This window comes from Pleurodeles waltl, chromosome 6, assembly GCF_031143425.1.
Source record: "Pleurodeles waltl isolate 20211129_DDA chromosome 6, aPleWal1.hap1.20221129, whole genome shotgun sequence".
NCBI classification, from domain to species: Eukaryota; Metazoa; Chordata; class Amphibia; order Caudata; family Salamandridae; genus Pleurodeles; species Pleurodeles waltl.
Genome location: NC_090445.1, coordinates 1,592,044,679 through 1,592,067,192, shown reverse-complemented (window position 1 = coordinate 1,592,067,192; position 22,514 = coordinate 1,592,044,679). Strand labels below are relative to the sequence as shown.

Here is a 22,514-nt window from a genome sequence, read left to right as displayed (position 1 = left end):
CATAGTCATTACTCATAAAGCAGATATGAGATATGTACACATGCTGATATATATGTAAGAAATAGAGAGAAAGAAAAGAGTTGTGCAAGAGCAACAGGACAAGAGGAACAGAAAGGAGTGAGAGTACTCTCCTCAAGAAAGGTAAAAACAGACAAAGATGAAAATGTAGGCTAGTGCAGTAAAGTAAAAAGAGTGTGGGAGAACCACCCACTGATGGGACTGAAAGAAACCTTGCGGTACATGGAAGCAGAAGCACAAGGCAGAGAAATACTACTGAAGTAGATGCCAATCACAGAAAGGGCAGAAGGAATGAGAATTCAACAAACAGAAGAAAGTCATTGAAGGAAGAACGGAAGTAAAAGTGGCAAAATCCCAGAGGGACAACCAGCATAGAAGAAAGTGATCCAAAATGTGGGCCAACCATGAAATATTGTGAAAAAGAAAATATATGAAACTTCAACCACCAGAAAAGGAGTCTCACACTAGGCCTGCAGAAGCATACAAGGCCAAAAGGGAAGATTCAGAGCCATAGCGAACTGTTTGAACACAAAAACAATATGTGAGGAGGAAAACAAATGTTAAAATTGCAAGCCTGCATGTAAAATGGCCACAGTAGGCGGCAATAGATGTACCAAGGACACACACAAAAAGAAAAAGAAACCCCCAATTAGATGTGAACCAAAGGACAGGAACCCATAGAAAAGTGGAAGATGCCCAACTTATCAGAGTATGGCAGGATATTAATGACCCGCACAATAACTGCAAGAACAGAATAGGTCGTAAGAACACCTCATCTGTCTTGCAAGGAGTGGGGCTAACAAACATGTTACTTACCTTCAGTAATGCATTATCTGGTAAAGACTATCTAACTGCAGATTCCTTACCTTAGAATTCCCCGGCATCAGCTTGGAATGTGGAACCTATTGCTGAGCAATACCCTTGTGCGCACAGTCAGGTGTCGTAGTTCGGATCCGCGTGGCATCGTTGGCGCAATTTGTAATGTCATGGTCGCCTATAAAGGCACAACATAGGCTGCATGTGTCAGTTCCTTTTCTACAAATGCCCACGTCAGAAGCCAGAGCCATGGAAAGAACCAACAATTTTTGTCTGTGCAAAAACTAGGGCCCTGAAAAGGACAACCCCTGACCCCATTCGACTTGTTCGCAGAGCGGGGAGGCACGGGTGGGTGTAAGTTATCTGCAGCTAGATAGTCTCTACCAGATAATGCGTTACCGAAGGTAAGTAACTAGAGACTTCCAGCTGCGGATGGCTTACTTTAGAATAGATACCCAAGCCATAACCTCCTGGCAGTGGGCTGCGGACAGATCTTCTTTACACTAAAAAGTCCTGCAGGACCAAATAGGCAAAGTGTCCGTCTCTACGACCTGATTGTCCAGGCAATAATGTCTTGGAAACGTGTGCAATGAAGCTCGCGTTTCTGCCTGACAGACTGGACTGGAACACCTTGTGCTAGCACAGTGATAGCAGTCTTGCCTCTGGTAGAATGAGCACTCAAGCATGCAGGAGGCTGCTTCTTGGCCAGTGTGTAGCAGATCCTAATGCAAAGAATGACCCAGAGCGGAATGGTTCGTTCTGCACAGCCCGACCCTTCTTTGCTCCCACATACCCCACAAAGATTTGGTCATCCACTCGGAGACTTGTTTGTGCGGTCAAGGTGGAACTGTAACACTTTTTTGGGGTCCGGCCAGTGTAGTCACTCCTCTTCTTCAGAGGGATGCGGTGGAGCAAAAGAGGTGGATAGGGTGATGTTCTGACCCAGATGAAATGGGGTCACCACCTTGGGGAGGAAGGAGGAACAAGTTTTGAGTACCACCTTGTCTGGAAACATGGTGAGATATGCCAGCTTAGATGAAAGAGCCTGCATCTCACTTACCCTCCTGGTAGATGTTATTGCCACTAAAATGGGTGTCTTGATGCTGAGCAGCTGGAAGGGACAGTTGTGCAGTGGCTCAAAGGGAGCACACATGAGAAAAGTGAGGACCAGATTCAAGTCCCACTGAGGCATGACAAAGGGCGTAGGAGGACACATATGTACAAGCCGTTTAAGAAATCTATTTACAATTGGGGATTTGAATAATGAAGGCTGATTGGGCAACCAAAGGAATGCCGATAGGGTGGAAAGATAGCCTTTGAGAGTGCACAAGCCAGAACCCTGTTGGGCAAGGGATAAGATAAAGAGAAGGATCTCAGAGATCAATAGATATTCCTGTGCAATAATATACAAAGTGTTTCCAACCGCAGACGTTTATTGTCTTAGTGTCAGACTTGGGAAGCATTGCACTGTTAAGTCTTGGCGCGGTCTCAATCAAGCCTGTTGGAGTCCCAGCTACACACGCTCTTATGCTGGATTACTATCCTCCCGCCCTCTTTGCGGTAAGATTCACCCGCCTGGAGGCAGCTCCCGATGGTGGCTCCATTGCCCTCATCCAACACATACTTTGTCACTGGGACTTCATGTCCCAGCAACCTCCAGTGACAGCCATCTTTAGGGTGTGGCTTCTCTATAAAAGCCAGCCACACCCAGGTTCCAGTGCTCACTATTTTGGATCCTGCACTTGAGCGGTCTCTTCCCTGGGGCCTCTCAGCCTTTGAGGCACAAAGAATATTCTAAGCTCCTGGTAAGCTCATTCCGACGGGGTTTTCCCCGCCGTTTTTTTCCCTTGTGTAAACTTGTTACTTTGTTTTATATCTGAACCAGCTGGAAACGAGCAGTTGTTCGTTTATATGTCCCGATGGGGCTTTCCCCCGCTGATGTTTATTTGTGTGAAAGGTGCTACTTTGTTTCCTATCCAGACCAGCTGGAGTCGAGCGGCTGCGTGTTTGTATAATTACCGGCAGTGCGTTCAGAACAATCCTTGTTGGATACATAGTAATGTTTCATAACCTTGCTTAGAAATAGTGAAGAGATTAGTGCTGTCTTGTCGACAGAAAGATCGGACATGTTGGGTTGAGTGAATACGTTTTTCCTTCCAGGTGTGAGAAAAGTTGGAAACCTTATTTTCTTTTGATGTTGCCAAAAATAGAAGAGTCTAAAAGGGAAAACGAGTCAAGGCACCACGGAATTGTGTTATTTGTTTTTTGATGAACATTTGAATAACGAAAGTTAATTCTTACTTTGTCATACCTTGAGCTCCTGACATATGCCCGCTGATAAGATTTTGGTTTTGGTCTGGAGTGCCATTCTTGTGTTTTTTTTTGCGACATTTGAGAAATTCAGTTTTGTTTATTAAGAAGAAAGAAGGTAATGTACAGTAGCATGACACATTTGATTAATGACTAATGCTCCTGGTGTTTCTTCCTGTCTCTAACCTTTTTCCTTTTCAGATCTCCCTCCAAGCTGTTCCTATCCTACTTACCCTTCCCCCTGCCTGGCCTCTCCAATTATCAGTGTTATTTTAATCACTGAGTTGGTGCTGCCTGGAGCTGGGCCTCTAATCAGCAACGCACAGATCTCGAGGAATTGGGCCCTGACACTTAGTGAAGGGACGCCTGGCTGCCAGAATAACTTTACAGACTTCAGGAGAAAGGTCGAAAGCCATCAACTGTCACCGCTCAATCTCCACGCATGAAGGTACAGAGCTTCTTGAAGAGGTAGCCTGATCAGAGGATCAATGCTCATTTTCAAAAACTCAGGATACCAGACTCTCCGTGCCCAGTCCGGAGCCACCAAGATTACTTGGGCCTGGTCGTTCTTGATCTTCTTAAGAACTCTGGGCCAAAGTGGTATGGGCGAAAAGGCGTACAGAAAGCCTGAACTCCACTCGCAACAAAAAGTGTTACCAAGCGATTGCCGCCTTGGAAACTCCAACGTGCAATACTACTGACATCGCTCATTCTATATGGAGGCAAACATATCTAATCAAGGCTCTCCCCACTGCTGAAAGAATCCTTGTGCCACCTCTGGATGGAGACATCACTTGTGATCCGTTAGGCATCGACAATTGAGTTCGTCTGCCCTGGCATTCAGACAACCTGCCAGTTGTTGAACCACCAAGGTTATGACCTGCTGTTCCAGCCATGTCTAGAGACGCAGACACTCTTGACAAAGGGTCCATGACCCCACATTGCCCTGCTTGCTGCAGTACCACATTGTGGAGGTGTTGCCAGTGAGCACCTGCACCATCTTCCCTTTTACAACAGGAAGAAATGCTTTCAATGCCAGTCAGATCACCCGGTGCTCCAGAAGTTGATATGGAGTTCGGATTCTGCCAGAGACCAGAGGCCTCTGATCTCCACCTCTTCCCGGAGGGCTGCCCCTTCCCGGAAGTGACATATCTGTCACTACTGTGAGATCTCGTTGGGAAAAGGAGAGGAGTCTGCCTCTCACCCAATCACAGTTCACTAACCACCACTGCAGATCTTTTGTAGTTCCCTCCGAGATCTGAACCATGTCAGTGAGATTCCTCTGATACTGTGCCCACTGGAACTTCAGGTCCCACTGCTGAACCCTCATATACTATCTGGCATACTTGAATAACAGGATGCAGGAGGCAATGAAGCCCAACAGCCACAGAGTCTGTCTCACTGAAATACAGGAAGGAGGCCGAAACATTGGTATCATAACCAGAATATCCTGGACTCGCTGCTCGGGAGAACAGCATCGATGAAAGGGAGCTCCTGAGAGGGAGTCAGGTGTGACTTTGCACGTTTATAGTGAACCCCAGCAAATGCAGGAGGTTTGCCATAGTCTGAAGGTGGGTGACGATAGCCTGGGGCGAAGGAGCCTTCAAACAGGCAGTCGTCGAGGTGGGGGAAGACTGAAACCCCTAACCTGCGCAGATGAGCATCTACCCCCACCACCATCACTTTAGTTAACACCCGAGGGGCACTGGTGAGGCCGAAGGAGAGCACAGTAAACTGAATAGGTTTGTGGCCTACCTTGAACAGCTAGTAGCAGGCAGAATGGGGATGTGAAAATACGCATCCTGTAAGTCCAACACTACCTTCCAGTCTCCTTGGTCTAGAGCAGACAAGACCTAAGCCAGAGTGAGCATCTTGTATTTCTCCTTTTTGAGGAAGAGATTGACGTCCCGCAAATATAGAAAAGGGCGAAGACCCTTGTTTTTTTTGGGAAACAGAAAGTAGCAGGAATAACAAACACTGCCTACTTCTGACATCAGGACCCTTTCTATGGCTCCCTTGGCCAAGAGAGCGGTAACTTCCTCGTGGAGCAAGACTAAGTGATCTTCCATCAGCCGTTCTTTTAAGAGAGGAAAAGCTTGGAAGGGGAGGGAATAGCCCTTCTGTATGATCTGCAAGACCCATTTGTCCGATGTTATGGCCCGCCAGTGAGGGAGTTTAAATTGAATCCTCCCTCCAATTGGATGCTGTCTTGCAGAATCACACAAGGAGGACTTGTGCGCTGTGGAAGAGGGGGGCTGGGTGGTGGATGGCTTCTGGCCAGACCCTCTGGGTCTGAAGGTACCACAACCTCATCACTGCATAGGATGCTGAGCTGACAGAGGACAGTGGCTGGTCTGTGGGTGGCATGATACCCTGCCCCTTCTGAAGCCTTGAAAGTGGCGAAAAGCACCATGCTCTACTGTATCCCATAAAGTATGGGAAAAACGGCTCAATAGGCATGAAGTGTTTATGGACCTCAATGCCAGGCTGGAGGAAGAAAACCTCTTCCCAAGTTGGTCCAGCCTCTTGGATTCCCTATCCAGGGGAGCGGAAGGGAAGGTGCCATATGAAGTGGAGGCCTGGACCACCAAGCTCTCAGGGGTGGGATGCTGGGTGAGGAAGCTAGGATCTTTTTGAGCTGGGCGATGGTGGCGGCCAACTGTCCGATTTATAGGAGCCCCTGTGCTGGGTCTGGAGCACGTCCCCAGCAGGACATCAGTGAGGGCTTCATTAAATGGTAACATTGGTTCCGATGTGATGAACCCTGGCTGAAGCACCTCTGTCAGGAGGTTAATCCTCACTGGCACTGCAGGCAGATGTAGGTCCAAGACCTCAGCTGTCATACTCACCACTATAGCATAAAACGCTCCCTTCTCCATAGCCACGGTAGGAGGTGAGAGCATGCCAGTATCCGGAGATGTGTCCAGTTCACTGGCTTCTCCTAACTCCTCATACCAGTCCATTTGCTCCAATCCATAGTCAACAGGGTCCTGAGACCCCTCCCATTCCTCACCAATGCCTGCTTGAGCATAAGACTCAGGCAATGATCTGGCCCCTAATGGAGCTGTCGGGTGCCATAATCGGTGTTGTACGACGCAGTTCCAGCTCTGGATCATCAGGTATGAGGATGGGGCTTGGACCACCGGTGAGTGTCAGTGGCGCGGGGAAGTGTCAATGTCAGGAACAACGCCAGTGGAGGCCGATTGTGTGGACTTGGCATCATTCAGTATCGAATCTCAAATTCAAGAGACCCCATCGGTGCCGACGTGGAACCTGATGGAGCCTCTGAGTGGGTTCTTGAGTGGGCTGACCCAGCGGTGGCAGCCCACTCAAATACAAGATGCATGGCCTCGTAAAACTCCTTGAGTTGAGGGGGGGTCGCTCTGACTCCCAGAAAGGGGGAGAGGCTGGAAGTCATCCCTGGCATTGCTGAACTGTACTCAGAACATCGACGTTCCCGACTCACCTCGTCAGCCGACGGGCAAGGTGAAGTCGAAGTCCTTATTCTTGTGCCTCTTCCCAGAGTGGCTGGAGGATCTCGAGTGAGATGAAGAGGACTTGGGGCTCCTAGAGTGGGTCTCGCGACCTCCTTCTCAACTGTAACTGTGACCTCTGAGGAGTCGCACCGACCGACGTCGACTGCTGGGCCGGCATGAGCTTCAGGGACCTCTCCCTTGCTTTTGGATCCATGGCCCGGCAGTCGGAACAAGACTTCAAGTCGTGGTCTCTGTCCAGACGCCAGAGACATACCTTGTGGGGGTCCGTCACTCACATGGCACGGTTGCAGACACCACATGGCTTGAACCCAGTCTTCCTAGATGACACCCTACACAGACTAGAAGAAATCTTCAATGAAAAGGTCAAAAAAGGCCTTTTAAAAAGACAGAGGGTAGCTCGATTCCGGATCTGCGCTAACCGGCGCTGAAGGAAAAGAACTGAGTGGTGCCTTTTTGTAGGCGATCGTGATGTCATGAACGGTTCCAAAGATGCCGACTTCGCCACGCAGATCCGAACAACGCCACTCGACGGCGCGCGCAAGGGTATTGCTCAGCAAAAGTTCCAGATTCCAAGCTGATGCCAGGGAATTCTAAGGTAAGGAATCTGCAGCTAGAAGTCTCTATCAGATGGGAAGGATCCTATCGCTGAACCGTTGGAGGGATACAACCATTGTCTTGGGCAAGTACATATTCATATGTAAAATATATATATATATATATATATATATATATATATATATATACACACACACATACACAGGAAGAAAGAGACTACTCAGATGACCGCCCGAAAGGACAGAGGAGAATAAAAAGTCAAAAGAACAGAGTAAATAAGTGAAAACAAATTCAAAGTGAAAAAGTAGGTCCCATATGGCAACAGAGTATGCTCCTGACTTGGAGCAGATAACAGCCAGATGAAAGGCATCTGGAGTAAAAGAGGCACCATATGGCCAACGGAAGCAGACCATGGAAAATGGGCAGAAAATTATTCCATAGTACCAATGGAAAAGGGCGCGTGCAAAAAACAGCACTAGAATCCTTATTGACACAAGGAACCATTCTACTCCCATAGGAGCACAGAGTAAGTTCCCAGTAGGGAACAAATAAGGAGGAGAGAGTGGCGCAAAGCCTACACCAATTGCTTGGAAGAGCTAGGACTGAACATGACTCCCTGTAGAGAGTACATACATTGTAGGCGACCTGCCTATCAGCAGAGTATAACAGAAAACCCCTTGTGTAGAGGAATGAGACTCAGATCGGTTCTGAATAATAATAAAACATGTCCACCATAGTGGGAATCAGTGTTAAATTAATGTAAAGGCACTGGCTAGAAGCAAACCAATGTACTGCGGTGGCCTGCTCCACCAGAGGCATTTAACCATGCAATTAAGTAATAAATCCTTGATGTATTAGAACTTGATAATAACAAATGAATCTGTAAGAGTCGGAAACCCCACACTGGGTGTTACATGAGAAGAAGAACACACCACCACAATGGCGGTAGGAAAAAGTGGAACAGGGGAAAAAAACTTACAACTGCCTCTGAACGACACAAAAGCAAGCCAGAAAAAGACTGAAAAGGACCTAAAACTAAGTCCCACCATGAGCATCTCTGAAGATGCGCAAAGCCGAATCGGTATGTGCACTGAAAAGGGATGTGCAATCAAAGGGCATTTCAAGCAAAGAAGCCTGTACAATGTCAGAGAAATTGGAAGGACGTAACCACGCCGTTCTCGCCAGAGCGCTACTGAAGAAGGCATACTCCTTCCAACTGAATCCGTGGCATCCGAACCACATCTAACACTGAGCTTGGCAGCCTGCTGACCATCCCGTACAAAAAGGGTGAGAGCATTTCTAGCATTATCATACAGAGAAGGCAAAATATGCTGCGAGTCCCAGAAAACGTGGTAGAAGCAAGTAAGGACACAAGAAATATTGCTGGAACGCAAGGCCGAACTAGATGAGGTGAAAATCCTCCTACCAGAAGCGTCCCACTGCCTGCCTTCTTGCTCTAGTGGAACAGGAGGAATCTGCATAAAACTGTGTACAGCCAAAGCAGTTTACACTACAACACTTTGAGTAGTCAGATGCCGTCAGAAGATTGACAGATCCTCCGTGGCTGGCCTGTGTCTATGCGAGATAGAGTGCTCCACAGGGGGACCAGATACCGGTTGGGTCCAAACTCCCAAAATGATATCATAAAGGGCCTCTCAAAAAGGGAGGACCGGCTCCACAGAAGACTGGTCAGGATGTAAGACATCAAGCAAAGGTTTCCGTGGATAATTGCACAGAAGGAAGCTGTAAATGCAACACTTCCGAAACATGCTTTAACATGTCTGCAAGAGCAGACCTAGTCTCTGAAGCCAACCCAGGAGAGAAAAGAAGGTTGGAAGCCCGCAAGAAATCAAGACTGCTCGCAATGGCCAAATCAAACAACCAATCCAACTGAAGTGAAATGATTCTGGAATTTAGAGGCTGAGAATGAAACCCAGGTCCCTCTGATGGAAGAACCATACAGTGAGCCTCAGAAAACGCCAATTGAGGAATATCTGACACCAACGGCACCACACCCAGAGTCTATCAACGCTGGTAGGGAGAAACCTCGACTTTGGAAGGGGTGTCGTCTGACTCCAGTGATACAACAATGGGGGTGTCGAGCAAAGTCGCAAGGCGCCACCACTGCCTAAGTCGGAGTCGGAAGAGAGGAAACAAGCGCAGACAATGGGAGCCGTGGGAGGCTGTGCATCAGTGCCGATCTGAATACAGAGTCGAAGTCGAGGGGCCTAACGAGCATGGAGGATGAAGCCACCAGTAAGGACCCTGTTGGGGTACCCACCACCTCCTTAGGGCCAGAAGGCGCTCCAGAGGGAGGAGTAGACCCAAAATCAGCATGCAAGGACAAATAGTAGTCCTGCATCTGAGCCAGAGTCACCCCAGTGCCAGGATAAGGCGGGAGGCACAGGGTTGACTCCCACGCAGACTCGTCTTCAGAAGATCTGAGGGAGCTGCGCAGGGGCAGTGAAGCTGGAGGAGGACACTACTTCGAGTGTGGGCAACTCTTACCTTGAGACGTCGGCAGACCCGGAGACTTCGAATAGCCATTCACGAGTGACTCCTAGAACGGTCTCTGGGATGAGAAGTAGAAGATAAAGGACTACGATACCTATGAGAATCTTGCAACATCTGACCCTCTCGCAACGCCTTGCGCCGCAAATGGTGGCAGGAGTTGCAATCATCATTATTTTGGTGGGTGCCTAAGCACCACATGCAAACCGAGTGGGGGTCCGTGACAGACATCTGTCAAGCAGAGGACCCACAAGGCTTAAAGCCAGTGGGCATAAACACTGTTCCAACAATGAAAATACTGTGAAAGGGAAGGCCATAATGGCCAGAGGAAACTGCTTCCCCGGATCCGCATTGCTGCGTGGAAAAGAAGAAACTTACGTCAGCGCATCAGGAGAGGGACTATATAGACTCCGTCTACATCATATCTGGAGGACAGCGTCGACACGGAGTCACACAAAGCCCTCTATCCACGCGCAGAGGTACTCCTGAAGAAATGTTTTTTCCAGATCCAGTCTGACACCTGGGGTGAATTCTAAGATAAGGAATCTGCGGCTAGTTGTCTCTCTATCAGATAATTCTTGCTAGAATCTCTCTGGAAGAAGTGGGGGGGGGAATATATATCTATTGATACATTGAGGGCTTTGAATGAACTCTCTTCTGCATGCCATTGGTCAGAGTGTCATTTACACTCAGCTTCCATCCATGACAGTGTACTGCATGGAGTTGTGATTCAGTCCACATTAGCAATCCTACTCTGTGAAAGAAGGCATTTTCTGATCACACATGCATATCCACCTTAAAATGAGTTTGTTTCTTTGTTAGGGCTGGTTGCCCAATCCTTTGGTTTTGGCTTTTCTCCTTTTGTAGTTCTCCTTCATTTCTTTGCTTCTTGTCTTATTATTTAAATTTTTCTACTTAAGATAATATTACAATTCTCCAGCCAGTGTTGACAGGCCCCTGGCTTACCTCTCATTTCATCTGTTGTGTGCCACCTTCAACATGGGCACTTTCTTCATACCAGAAGACCATTGTCAATATTGTATTGTCATTTTACCATTCCATGATGGCCACCACACTGGTTCTAAATGTGGCAGCTGTGCTGCGCTGCAACTTAAAAAATAAAAAATAAAATAAAAACAAAATCAATGATAGAGTACGTACTATACCTCTGCAAGATGGACACACGTGCTATGTTTAGTTTAGTTATTTCAAGCATATGCAAGCTACGTTTAAAAAGCAACATGTTTTCCTTTTCATAGTCGTATTCTTTTCATTTATCTTGCATATGTTGTTGAGTATGTGTCTGATTTGTTTGCGGTTGTGTCCAAGGTGAAATGCAAGAAAGAGTCAGTGGATGGATGCATGAGTGCAAAGATGGGCTTGAGTGCCCAAACCCATCAATGCTACAAAAGGTACTTTTATTCATAAGCCAGGCCTCTCGGCATTACACATGCTTGTTTTGTTAATGTTTCTCCAATGTTCGCAAACATCAAGAGAACAAAAAATTATTACACCGGGCTATTGTAATTTTGTAATGAAAAAAAAACAAAATTACGAATGCTTTCTTAACAGTCTACCTTACTGCCTCAGTCTTCTTAATGACTGAATAGAGAGGCAGGCACAAGCTCAACTTCCCCACTGCCAAGCCACTTGCAAGGTTCCTTTCTTTTTTTCTGATGCTCCAAATGGCTGTGAACATCAGAGGCATATTCACGCCAGCTTTGTTGCCCAAGGGGTGCAGTGCTAAATTGCTAAATGTCGCCCCTTTGCATGCTTCGCCCATGGGGGTATTTCTGACTTGGTGGAGAGATATTTAGCTGGTAGACTACTCTTAATTGCCCAACAGTATGGGGGTACAATTTTTTAGGGGCAGCTCACAGATGCCCCACAGCCTTTTTCACATGATGAAAGAAGATCCAGTCAAATACTGTGGTCTCCCATAGGCCACCATATGTTGCTGACCAGGGACGTCTTGAACAGCTCACAGATGGCCCGGCACTCTGTTCACAACTGGAAATAGGATGCATTTGCACCTGTGAGCTGCCCAGCTTCTCCTTGGCTCGCAACAAGATGACGCTGGGCTAAGGAGAGGGGCAGCTGCCTCAAGCACTGGAGCAGTTTACAGCAACCCTGCGTATTTATTCATTTAATTTAAATTCCATCTAACCACCTGCCGACACATTGGAAGGCTGGATGGGGTGGGCGGGGATGCAGAGGGAGATCAGAATTCAGTTTATCTTGGAGCAATGTTGGGGAGAGGGGTGTCCTGAAATTACCCATGCACTTCAGCTTTGAGAAGACGACTTTCTGGGGTCTAGGATGTTAGTAATCACTGCCTTTGCTGCAAGTTGGGAATGTTATTATCCCCAACCTCAACTGGGGAAGGCAATGGGAGGTTTGGGATACATACTCAGTGCCACGCTTTGCCAAATGTGAGATGTAATGAAATTCCTTCTTGCTTCATATAACGTGCAGGCAGTTTGGAAGTCTTTTTGTTCCCCCTTGGGCAATGGCTGGGTTAAACAAGACCCTCTTCATATTTGGACCCAATGGGCTGGGAGGGCAGAAACAGCACTGGGGCAGTTGCGTTCAGGCCTACTGGATGCAATTATTTTAAATTGTTTGCTTTGGAAAAACTACAAAGAGTCTTTCCAAAACCTCCAGTCAATGCCTATCTCAGAGATCCTAATTTACAAGCACTTATTGCTTGATCAGATATCAAATGTGAATACCTTTTACAATTATCTGCAACAACAACTTCTGTTACAGAAAGAACGTATGGTATAAGATGACATCTTACATGCTGGCTAACTTAAGTTTAAACAATCCAGTTCCAATGACACAACTGGAGAAACCAGCACGTAGATTAAACAGTAAATTACCCCATTTAAGCTTCAGGAAGAACAAGTCAGCGATATTTAATAAGAAACTCGGCTAGCCGGGAGCAAGAATTCTAACACTGACATTTGGTGTCAGGCATGAAGATTTTCCATGAGGAACATATCTCAAGACAGAACTACTAGGCTCTAGAAAACACTTCTGAATGCAGCATTTGAAACCGTTGCATCCAGATTAACTACATGTGTGGGACAATAACACTCAATCACTGCATGTCTAAAAAGATCTCAAGACTGCATTGATTCTACTTTTCAAAGGAAATCCAGTATAGCCAAGGTAGCAGTCACAAAACAAGCAGCCTTTTACTGCCTGAAAGAAGGCAGAAGCTAAAACAATATAGTGAAAGTTAGTTTGAGTCATTTCTTTCTTGACAAGTTTTCTACAAAATAAGTTAGATTTGCCCTAAATGCCAGTTCAAGTAATGAGACATGAGGCAACCAGCCCTAATTGGGCTCTCATGGACCTTTATAAGGAAATCTTCACTTGTGGCCTTCTTGGCTGACACATGCACTGAATGCAGTGCCACAGCATTCTATTCCAACTTCACGGTGTAATCCCATTATAATCCCAATGTTTTTAAAAAGGAGTTAGGATCAAACCTAATTGTTTTTGTCTCATGCCATTAATAGAATCATCAATGAAAGTTGCAGGAAGGATCCTTATGTCATGCTTTCAATCTAGCTTTAAACCTGACATAGGAATAGTTGAACAATGTGTAAATCTGTACTTAATACCCATGAAATATACTAGTGCCCAGAGAGATATTTTGATCTGACCTTCGTAAATAAATGTACAACTTTAGACTGTGTAAATTGGTCAAAACTGTGAGACATAATGGCAACAATGGGAAAAGAGCATGCCCTGATCAAAATTATTTAGCGCAAGCATGAAACTTAGACCTACAACATCTCCTGTAGTTGAAAAGGGCAATGCAACTCTGGAAGAGGTGTTAAAATAAGATATATCCCAGCTCCCTTTCTCTTTGCCCTCTATATAAACCATTTTGACGGTAACTTAAGAGGGAATAGCTAGGACACACAAAGGTTGAGCAGAAAATATATACTTGTTTTTCCTTATGTGGATGATGCCGTTCTTTATATATAGAACATCCAATGGGATACAAAAGTTGATTTCATGTTACATGGCCTTCATTGATGTTCCAGAGCTAAGAACTAATCTAGATAAATTCAACGTCATGAGAACATGCTCAAGAAATACGAAGTTTAGGATTATGTTTACTGACAACACTGTTAGAGGCTCTGTAAATGCCTTTTCATATCTATGCATCACTGTTGATTCTAGGTTGAACTGGTCAGATATTTTTTATTAATAGAAAGACACATTTTCAGCAACTCCAGAAGACCGTTTTTAATTTTACAAACAAACTAGGACAAAGACCATTATTTCAAGTGCCATTAACCTATACAGCTAAATGCATCTCCTCATTAATTTACAGTACAGGGAACTGGGCCTATATTAATACAAGTGACATCTTCGCAAAACAAGGGCATTCATCTTTCTGCAGGTTTTATGAACACCCACGTAAGCTCTATATTTTACCTATATTATTTGAGGCAAAACAAGAATTGCCGCCAGCCTTTGCTGACTGCCTCTCATCACAAATTTCTTTGATTTGCTTTGCTATGTGTAGAATCTTGATTGCAGCAGTTGGAATTAAAAAGCATATAGTGATACTACTATAATCTGGGATTGCTATTCTGTAACTCATTATATTTTGCCCAAATCCTGTAACGTTGTATTTATTTGTACTAGCTCTATGCTAGAATATGCTGGCTTCTTGAATGTTGTTTTTAACGTTTTACATAATGTACATGTTTTATAATGTTTTTAGTTTGAAGTTTTATTGCTTATGAAATAAGAAAAAGTTTCTCACCACTGCGAAGGAAATTGATTTTTCTCCTCCTTCTTAAAAAATGTCAATATATTTCCTGTTTTTCTTCTTATATATACTTATTTCATCTTACATTCGATGTAACTAATGTCTACTACCTCTCTCCACATGGCTATCACTTGATTCCCTTTTCTATCGCTGTCGCTCTTCTCCCTCTCTCTTTCTTTATTCAAACTTGGAGTCTTTCATACTATATCGATGTATATGCCTAACTCATGTACATGTTTAATATGCATTTATAAGCACAATATTCCTTATGCATATATATTCACAACTGCATATCTCTGTCCTGGCAATGTTAAGTTAATGTTCTTGTACTTGACTCAATAAAAAACGTCATTTACAAAAAAAAGAAATAAGAAAAAGTTACTCATCTGCAATCCAAGTCCTCTTCCGGCGGAATCCTCATCAGTGGTTGCAATGTCTGTTTGGAGTGACATCATGTTGATCTTATCACCAAAGAACTAGTCAATGTTGAAGGATTTCTATACGGAAAGGGTGTTGTCTAGTGAGTGGTATGAAAGGAGGAACTATGCAGCCTAATTACCTTGACGAGTGCATTGCTTTTATAACTGTAGGTACAGTTTGCTTTTGATGTGCTGCAGTGTTGATTTTGAACTTGCATGCTATATGGATTGCTTCATTGCCTCATGATAGTTTTATCTCCGTACCAATTGGTTAACCCTTTCTGTGCATCGGACAGCCATCAGCACTTGAAATCCCTGTGGTGCAGGCACTAGAGGGGTTTCTTTTACAAAGAAACAGCCTCGGGAGATGGGGGAGCGCGTCCCCATCTCCCAAGGCCGTTCCTATGTTTCAACTGAAATGACGATCAGCACGCATGGCGCACTGACACCATTTCAATAAAATGGAAGTGAAATTAGCCAATCTACTCATTTCACTTTCTCTGCCTCGGGGGCTATCTTAGCCCCCAAGCATCGAGACAGATAGGAGAGGTAGCACTGTAAAGGGGAGAATCTACCCTTTCCAATGGTGTCTTTCTTAAATGGATCCCTGCTTGGGGATCGCCGCAGGAGGGCGATCCCCAAGCAGGGATCCACCCACTAGACACCAGGGAGGGGGAGTGGCCTATTGGGCAAGGGCTTTTGTTACCCATTATTTTGCGCATATTCAATTATTCTGCCCTCCCTGGGGAGCAGAAAATGCATTATGCGCCAGGGACTACATTTATTTAGAATGAAATGCGGTGGAGGCTGTCCAAAATGGGCATGCCAATGCCCCCACCCCAATATAATAAGTGGGTACAGTCTTTCTGCCCCCACGGGGAGCAGATGGGCAGAAAGCTCACAAGACACTAGGGATTTTTTTTTTATATCTAAAAGAGGAGTGGGCTGCCCACAATGGGCATACCCATGCCCCCACCCAAAACAAATGGGGCTTAAGTCTTTCTGCCAGCTCTGGGGAGTGGGACAATAGTCCTCGATCTGCACCCCACGCTTCCCGGGGGGGAGGTGGGGCTGCATAAAACTTAGAAGGCACCACACCAGGGAGTGTTTTGTTTTGTATTTAAGAAAAATTACAGATAAAAATGTCACAAATGCCTGTTTTATCCCACTCCTTTTCAATATTTCTTTATTTCAACAGTTCTTTTCCTTGGGAAAAGCTTGAGGGTTCTACAAATAGGATCCATTGCAGAGTTCACAATTGTGTCGACTTTTCAAAAACGTATAGCTTTTATGGATCACCCATGGGTTTCACACTGTTTTCCACCACAAACTGAAAGTAGGTTGAAAGCAAAAAAAATAGTAGGCTACCACTTTAAAAAAATGCTAAAACTGTGGTATAAATTGTTGTTTTTAAATTTATTTTTTTGATTCAGCTCTGCTTGTATCTGAAAGCTGGGAATTTGGTGAGTTTAGTACAGCAAACCATTTGTGGATGCCATTTTTAGGGAAAATAAACAGACACTTTTCTGGAGCACTTTTTCACTATTTCTTTCAGAAACCTCAAATTGTGCTACATTTTGCCTATTTTCTCAGTTTCCTCCAGGGGCATCTACAACCCATGGGCACCTTAGAATCCCCAAGATGCTGGAAAAAAAAGGATGCAAATTTGGCATGGATAGCTTATGTGTACAAAACGTTATGGAGGCTAAAGCGCAAACTACCCCAAATAGCAACAAAAAAAAAGGCTCAGCACCTGTTGTGGCACACTACAGTACTTAAAATGAGGAAGTAGTTTCTAATGCTCAGAACCGGCACCTAATTGTCGGCCCTGGCACTAATGATGGTGCGGTCTAATTTCGGGATTAGCAGTGTGTAATACTTTCATATACATTAAATATGAATAATACCCACGCCATTCTTATAGCTTTGAGCGGCCTGGAACCGGATTGTCTCACATATAGGAGTGCGATGGTTAGTACTTATGTTGGACCTGTCATTGTTAGCACTGGCAGAGGTGACGGGTGGAGCAAGCTGCAGTGGCCTCCTGAGCGCCCTGGCACTTTGTTTTTTTAAAGAGATTAAGCACTGCAGCAGTAATCTATGTGGCGTCCCGTATACTATGGGCACTTCAGGAACTGCTTCCCAAATCTGGGAATTAGCTAAAAAAATAAAAATAACTAGCAGAATGGACTTTTTATATTATTACGTTTAAATGGCAAATGAAAGATTTATTTACAAGGAGCTAGACACGCAGGCAACATGAGTTCTCTGCTGGATTTCTAAACTGAAAATTGAAAGAATCGGAGTACTAACAGAAAGACCTTCTATGGCCTTTTGCTCCAGGTCAAGAACCCAGAGTAGGCCCATGTGCAACTTTGTTTCTAGAGATCACAAATGGTAAATTAAACATCGTTCCCCTCTGGATATTTGCATTCGTAGTTGCATACAGTACCTTTGAAGATAAATAAGGACTGTGAATGTCACAAAAGGTATTATGCCCTAAAATGGGGTTAATACACGTTATCACTATGTGGTTTATCAAGGAAAGACTTATTTAGCGAGACAGCTATGTTAAAAAATGGACACGGTTCCAAAAAGCCGTAGAATGTGGTTAACCTGCATTGACTGTTACGATAGACTAGGAAGCAGAGCTTAGTGTCTGGGTAGAAGTGCGAGCACCACAGCAGCATGATAAGCAACTACAGTACCATAAGTACTCTTAGCGATTAGATGTCTGACCTCTGCAGCCTTCCTGTGGTCATCGTCATTCTCAAGCAGCCGGACATCCACCCCAAGGCAACGAAGATAGCGCCCTAGGCCTTGCAGCATATTATCACAGACCACACTGAATTCTTGGGGGGACACCGGAGGAGGGGGTTCCGGGGCCGTAGGCTGAACACCGTGCTTCGGCTTCTGCAAAATGGGGCAAAAAAATCTTGAGTTTCCATTAGAAGGCAGTTACTGCATAATTGCTGTAGTTGAATCAGCCACATAACACAAAGGTAACAAACAAGGTAAAAGGGTGCTTGACAGAGAACATGTTCAACATCAAATACAGAAATACACCATTCTATGAAATATGACTTGTCATTTAAGACATAACCATCTTTTCATTGTTTTAAAAATACACTGGAATTACTTAATGTAGAAGGTTGTCTGAATGTAATGTTTTCATTTCACTACTGTTGATTTGTTGGCATATGGAAACTGTTTCATGTAAGATTTATTGTTGGAAAATGTGTGTTTGATGTTGTGTGGGTACCAGTGTGTGCGTTTGCAACCAGAAAGGAACACATACAGTGTCAGAAAAAGTTTACTAGAGGGGTTGAAGTTAGAGTAGCAATCTGATGACGACAAGCAAGGCTGCAGAGCTACAGTGACTTCAAGTCAGTGGTGCTGGATCAGCTTTCAGAGTGGGGCTACTGCCATCACTGTTACAACACTGAAGTCATAGGGATTGTGAAAACTCCAAGCATCACACAATTAACCCTAGCAATTGAGTAACACCTATTCAGAAGAGTGGTAAGGGTATGTAGCAGGTGTGCATTTGGTAGCACACTGTCACTGATATATTACTAAAGTATGGTATGGTAGCGCAATGTCATTTACAAGCAGCACATTTTCCATCAAAATAGCTACTAAATTTCAACAGACCTACAGTTTTACTGATAAAACTATATTGTAAATTGGATTTTAGTGACTAATTATAATTTGTGCACCACCAAGTTGTGTCTCAATTTGTTTTGAGTCTATTAAAAACTTTGTTTTCATCACACTTCAGAACTGCAAAAAATGCACTTGATTTGTGCTTTTCTTGGTTAACCATTCTTTATTTATTCTCAATGAATAACAGAATCATGGTACATGCCATACCAATAAGCTATAGTCGGTCAATCTTTTCTGAGTAGGCTTTTCCAAATGTATGACCACAACATGATCGTAACAATATTTCTACTGTATGGGATCTGCTGTGGTGCATCGAATACCGTACACATATTCCCCGACCAGATGATAGGAGAAAGTCATCTTCAATAGCAAACCTTCAATAATGGCAAGAATAATGAAGGGTGAGCAAGCCAAAGAGAAAACTTGCTGAGTTAAATTATTATCACTCATTTCCTGGTGCCCAATGGCAAAATATAAGATTCAGTGAAGTCGTGTGTAGTGGAATGCGTAGAAAGTGTTGGAAGGAAGAACCTACCTCATATATATTATTATGATGCGTGCTCTGGTAGATTATATATTATTTATTGAAAATCTAAAGTAACTACTCAGAATTCTCGTACCTTTTCTACTTCTCTGGAGATTTGAAGAATTCCCGTCTTAGAACTCTGAGTTGGATCTTTCAACATGCACTGAAAGTTCAACCAAAAGGACATAAACTTAAGAGTTCAAAGCAATGTTACTGATATCTCTACCATTTCTTAGATGTAGCTTGGGTCCCAGATCTCACTAGCTCACATCATAGAAACTTATTTGGGGAACAAACCTCCTCTGTTCTTCATGGCTCCATCTTTTGTGGCGCATGTTATGACTGCAAATGACTTGTCTCTATAAGACCTTAGAGATGAACTAACACCAGTGCCAGTGAGAGGAAATTGGGATTTGATGCTTCTCTCTCCGCCCATATTTCTAAAATATGCCTAAAAGTTCCTCTCGTTTGACATGGAGATGCTCTAGGCCCTGGGATATAAACACTTTTGGGTTTTTGGCAGGGGAGGGAGGGGGTGGTTGATCCCCCATTTTCTGTTTTTCTTTTTTTTTTTTTATATCCCTAGTATCCTCTTTATGTCCGCCCCCCACCTCATGGGGGTTAGAGTGGACGTAAAGCCCAGGAATGCAGAAAGACTTTCTTTTTTTAAGTGGTGTGCCTACCCATGCCTGGGGTTGTCAATTTCCCATGTCTCTTGGGGGGGGGCAGGGGTGTCCCTATTCAAGGGTGTGTCATCTCCACCATTTTTCTGACTATTATTCCCTGGTAACTAGTGGATTTCCTCATATGTCAGGGCAAGAAGACAGACTGCTGGGCTCATTATAGGGTTGGGACTGGCCCAATGTCTGGGCAGGCTGCTGGACATCTTTTTTATGCAAAAATAATTTTCTAGTTTTGTAGTAGTCTTTATGGTCTGTTGGGGTTTTGGTGTGGAGACATGGTCCGATGTCAGAGAAGCCACCTTTTTATCTATTCCACTGTGCCTGGTAGTCTTTCTGCGTGCACCCTTGGGGGAGGGGGTGGAGATGAACACCCTCATTCACCCCCAGGGGCCAGAAAATCGGATTTTTTTAAAAATTGGCGATAGCACTTCCTTATGCCTGGTGAAGTCACCCCCTCCCAGTGTCTAATTAGTCGATCCATGCTTGGGGATCATTGTCCTGCAGACATCCTTGAGCAGGTATCCATTAGGGAGAGGTACTGCCAGAAAAAGGACATAGTTTGGTTTGGTGCTCAGGGCTGAGTTAAGACTGTTTTAGTTCCATTGAGAGAGAGGAAGATTTTTTTTATACAATGCAATATTGCCTAGGTCGTCTTGGATGTTTGACTCAGTTCTCAAACTGGAAAATAATTTCAGTATCAGCATATATTTTCAACTACACCAGGTAATGCTTCGGCATGCGTGCTGAAGGAAACCCATAAATGCTGAACAGTTGTGATTGAGAGGACCCCTCTCTCTGCACGCAGTACGTCCTACTTTGGTATTGAGGATTTCTCTAACTTATGTGCACTTGCTAACCTCTGTCATGAAAAAGGAACACATTTTTTGCAAGGCTGTGCCATATAATTGCCTCATTTGTTTAGTTTTTAAAGGGATTTCGTGTGATTCACGGTATCATAAGATGCATAAAGCTTGCTTTACTTTAATAAGGTTGTTGTAGAAGGGTGGTGACCAGGCCTACAGCAATAATTCCACAATATACTACTGCAACTGACTAGCCATTACGTTATTCTGGCCATGAAAGGGCACAGCACAAGAAAGTGATTATGGCAATGTGATGGATTTTTACTGACCTTAGACTTGAAAGTTTTTTCTGTTTTTTGTTTTGGCTTCAAGATTTGGCTTCCATCCAGACAATCTGCCAAATTTATGCTCAAGCCGTGACGGGCGGGGTCTGAACATAGTGCCCCGTAAACATCTAATAGACAGTAGGCATCACAGGCTGTGCAAAATAAAATGGAGGAGTTACAGGAAGGTGATAAAATAAGACACAAAAATAAGCAAAGGTTTACGCACTTGCCTCTGGTGGAATACTGGAAATCTCAATAATGCACAATAACTTCAGTTGTATTCATTTGCTATAAAGCTAGTTCAAGCGTGATTATATATTGGAAAATGAAAACACTTGCTTCCCTTACAAAACCTCTCTGTATTCAATAAGCTATGAAGACCAACAAAAACACCAAATTCGAGGCCAAACGAGCATCTGCCCAGAGTTTGCTCCACTCCATTCTCATTAACATGACTGCTCAACTCTCGCACTATTAAAAACATAAAGACAAAGACTGTTCAAACAAGGTTTGTGGTTAGTACATCCAATCAAGGATGCTTATTCTCCATCTCTTCTACTTAGCTCAAGTGCAGCTTTTGGGTTTTCTAATATTACACTCCTCACACACAAGGAAGGCCGCTTACCAACCTTTTGGCTTGTACACTAGCCCTGCATTCAGAGGTTCACACTAAAGGCCTGTCTCACTTGACTTAGTGGGATGGAGCTGGCCCCACATAAAATCACTATTGAAATTCTCCCTAAGGCAGGTGTTTCCCCTCAGTACACTCATTAATAGTAGCAGAAGGGATTTGCATACAGTAAAGAGATTCTATGCAAATAAAAATAACTAAACTGTCCCAACAGAAACCTAACACAAAACACATCACCGAGTGTGCCTCACATGACAATCTTCAATGTACCGTCTACTGGGCGTCCCAAGCACTTCCATGGTGGCAATCAATGTCTGCGTCTAAACACAAGACTGCCACAGGTCTTGTAATGTTTCCTCATGAATAGTAACGTTCATTCAGAATTTCACATAAAATGATGCAATTTTAGCACCAATTTCAATCCCTCTCAAAGGTCTATGGCTCTTACAGCGTCTGAAGCATACCTTTTCTTTACTGACTTGAATCTGTAGCAAAGGTAGATCTAACTTTCGGAACCAGTGGAATTAAAAAGAAAATAAATTCATGCATAAATGATCACAGATCAGGTCAATAAGGTTTAAGAGCATCAACCAACACACAGCAAAATTCTGCATGAAAGGAAAGCTTTAAAAAAAACTAGTTAATACAACAACGAAAATCAAACATCTCAACAGAAGAACAGAATGGATAATTAAAAAAACAGCAGTTGCAAGGAGTGGGTTTGGTAGATAAATACATGCATTTGATTATTTAAAAATATAGAAATGATTTCTCCAGTGCATTAAAGTTTTCCCACACCTTGTGTAAAATTTCCTGACGCGTTCTAGCACTTGGAACAGATATTTTCCCACACCTTGTGTAAAATTTCCTGACGCGTTCTAGCACTTGGAACAGATATTTGCATAGGGGCCTGAAGTCCAAGAGAGTACAATCTTCAAAAGACATACATTTTCTT

General features: G+C 44.0%; 1 protein-coding gene across 4 annotated transcripts in view; it reads right to left on the bottom strand.

Moving 5' to 3' along the window:
- Positions 1–22,514, bottom strand: part of EXD3 (exonuclease 3'-5' domain containing 3) — a 1,916,540-nt gene that overhangs the window by 793,944 nt on the left and 1,100,082 nt on the right. For all 4 annotated transcript variants that reach the window (XM_069241413.1, XM_069241412.1, XM_069241414.1 and 1 more), the window contains 2 exons: positions 20,932–21,080; positions 17,664–17,837 (listed from right to left, as the gene is read on the bottom strand). In XM_069241413.1, the coding sequence (XP_069097514.1) occupies positions 17,664–17,837; positions 20,932–21,080 (323 nt within the window). The remainder of the gene's footprint in view (positions 1–17,663; positions 17,838–20,931; positions 21,081–22,514) is intronic.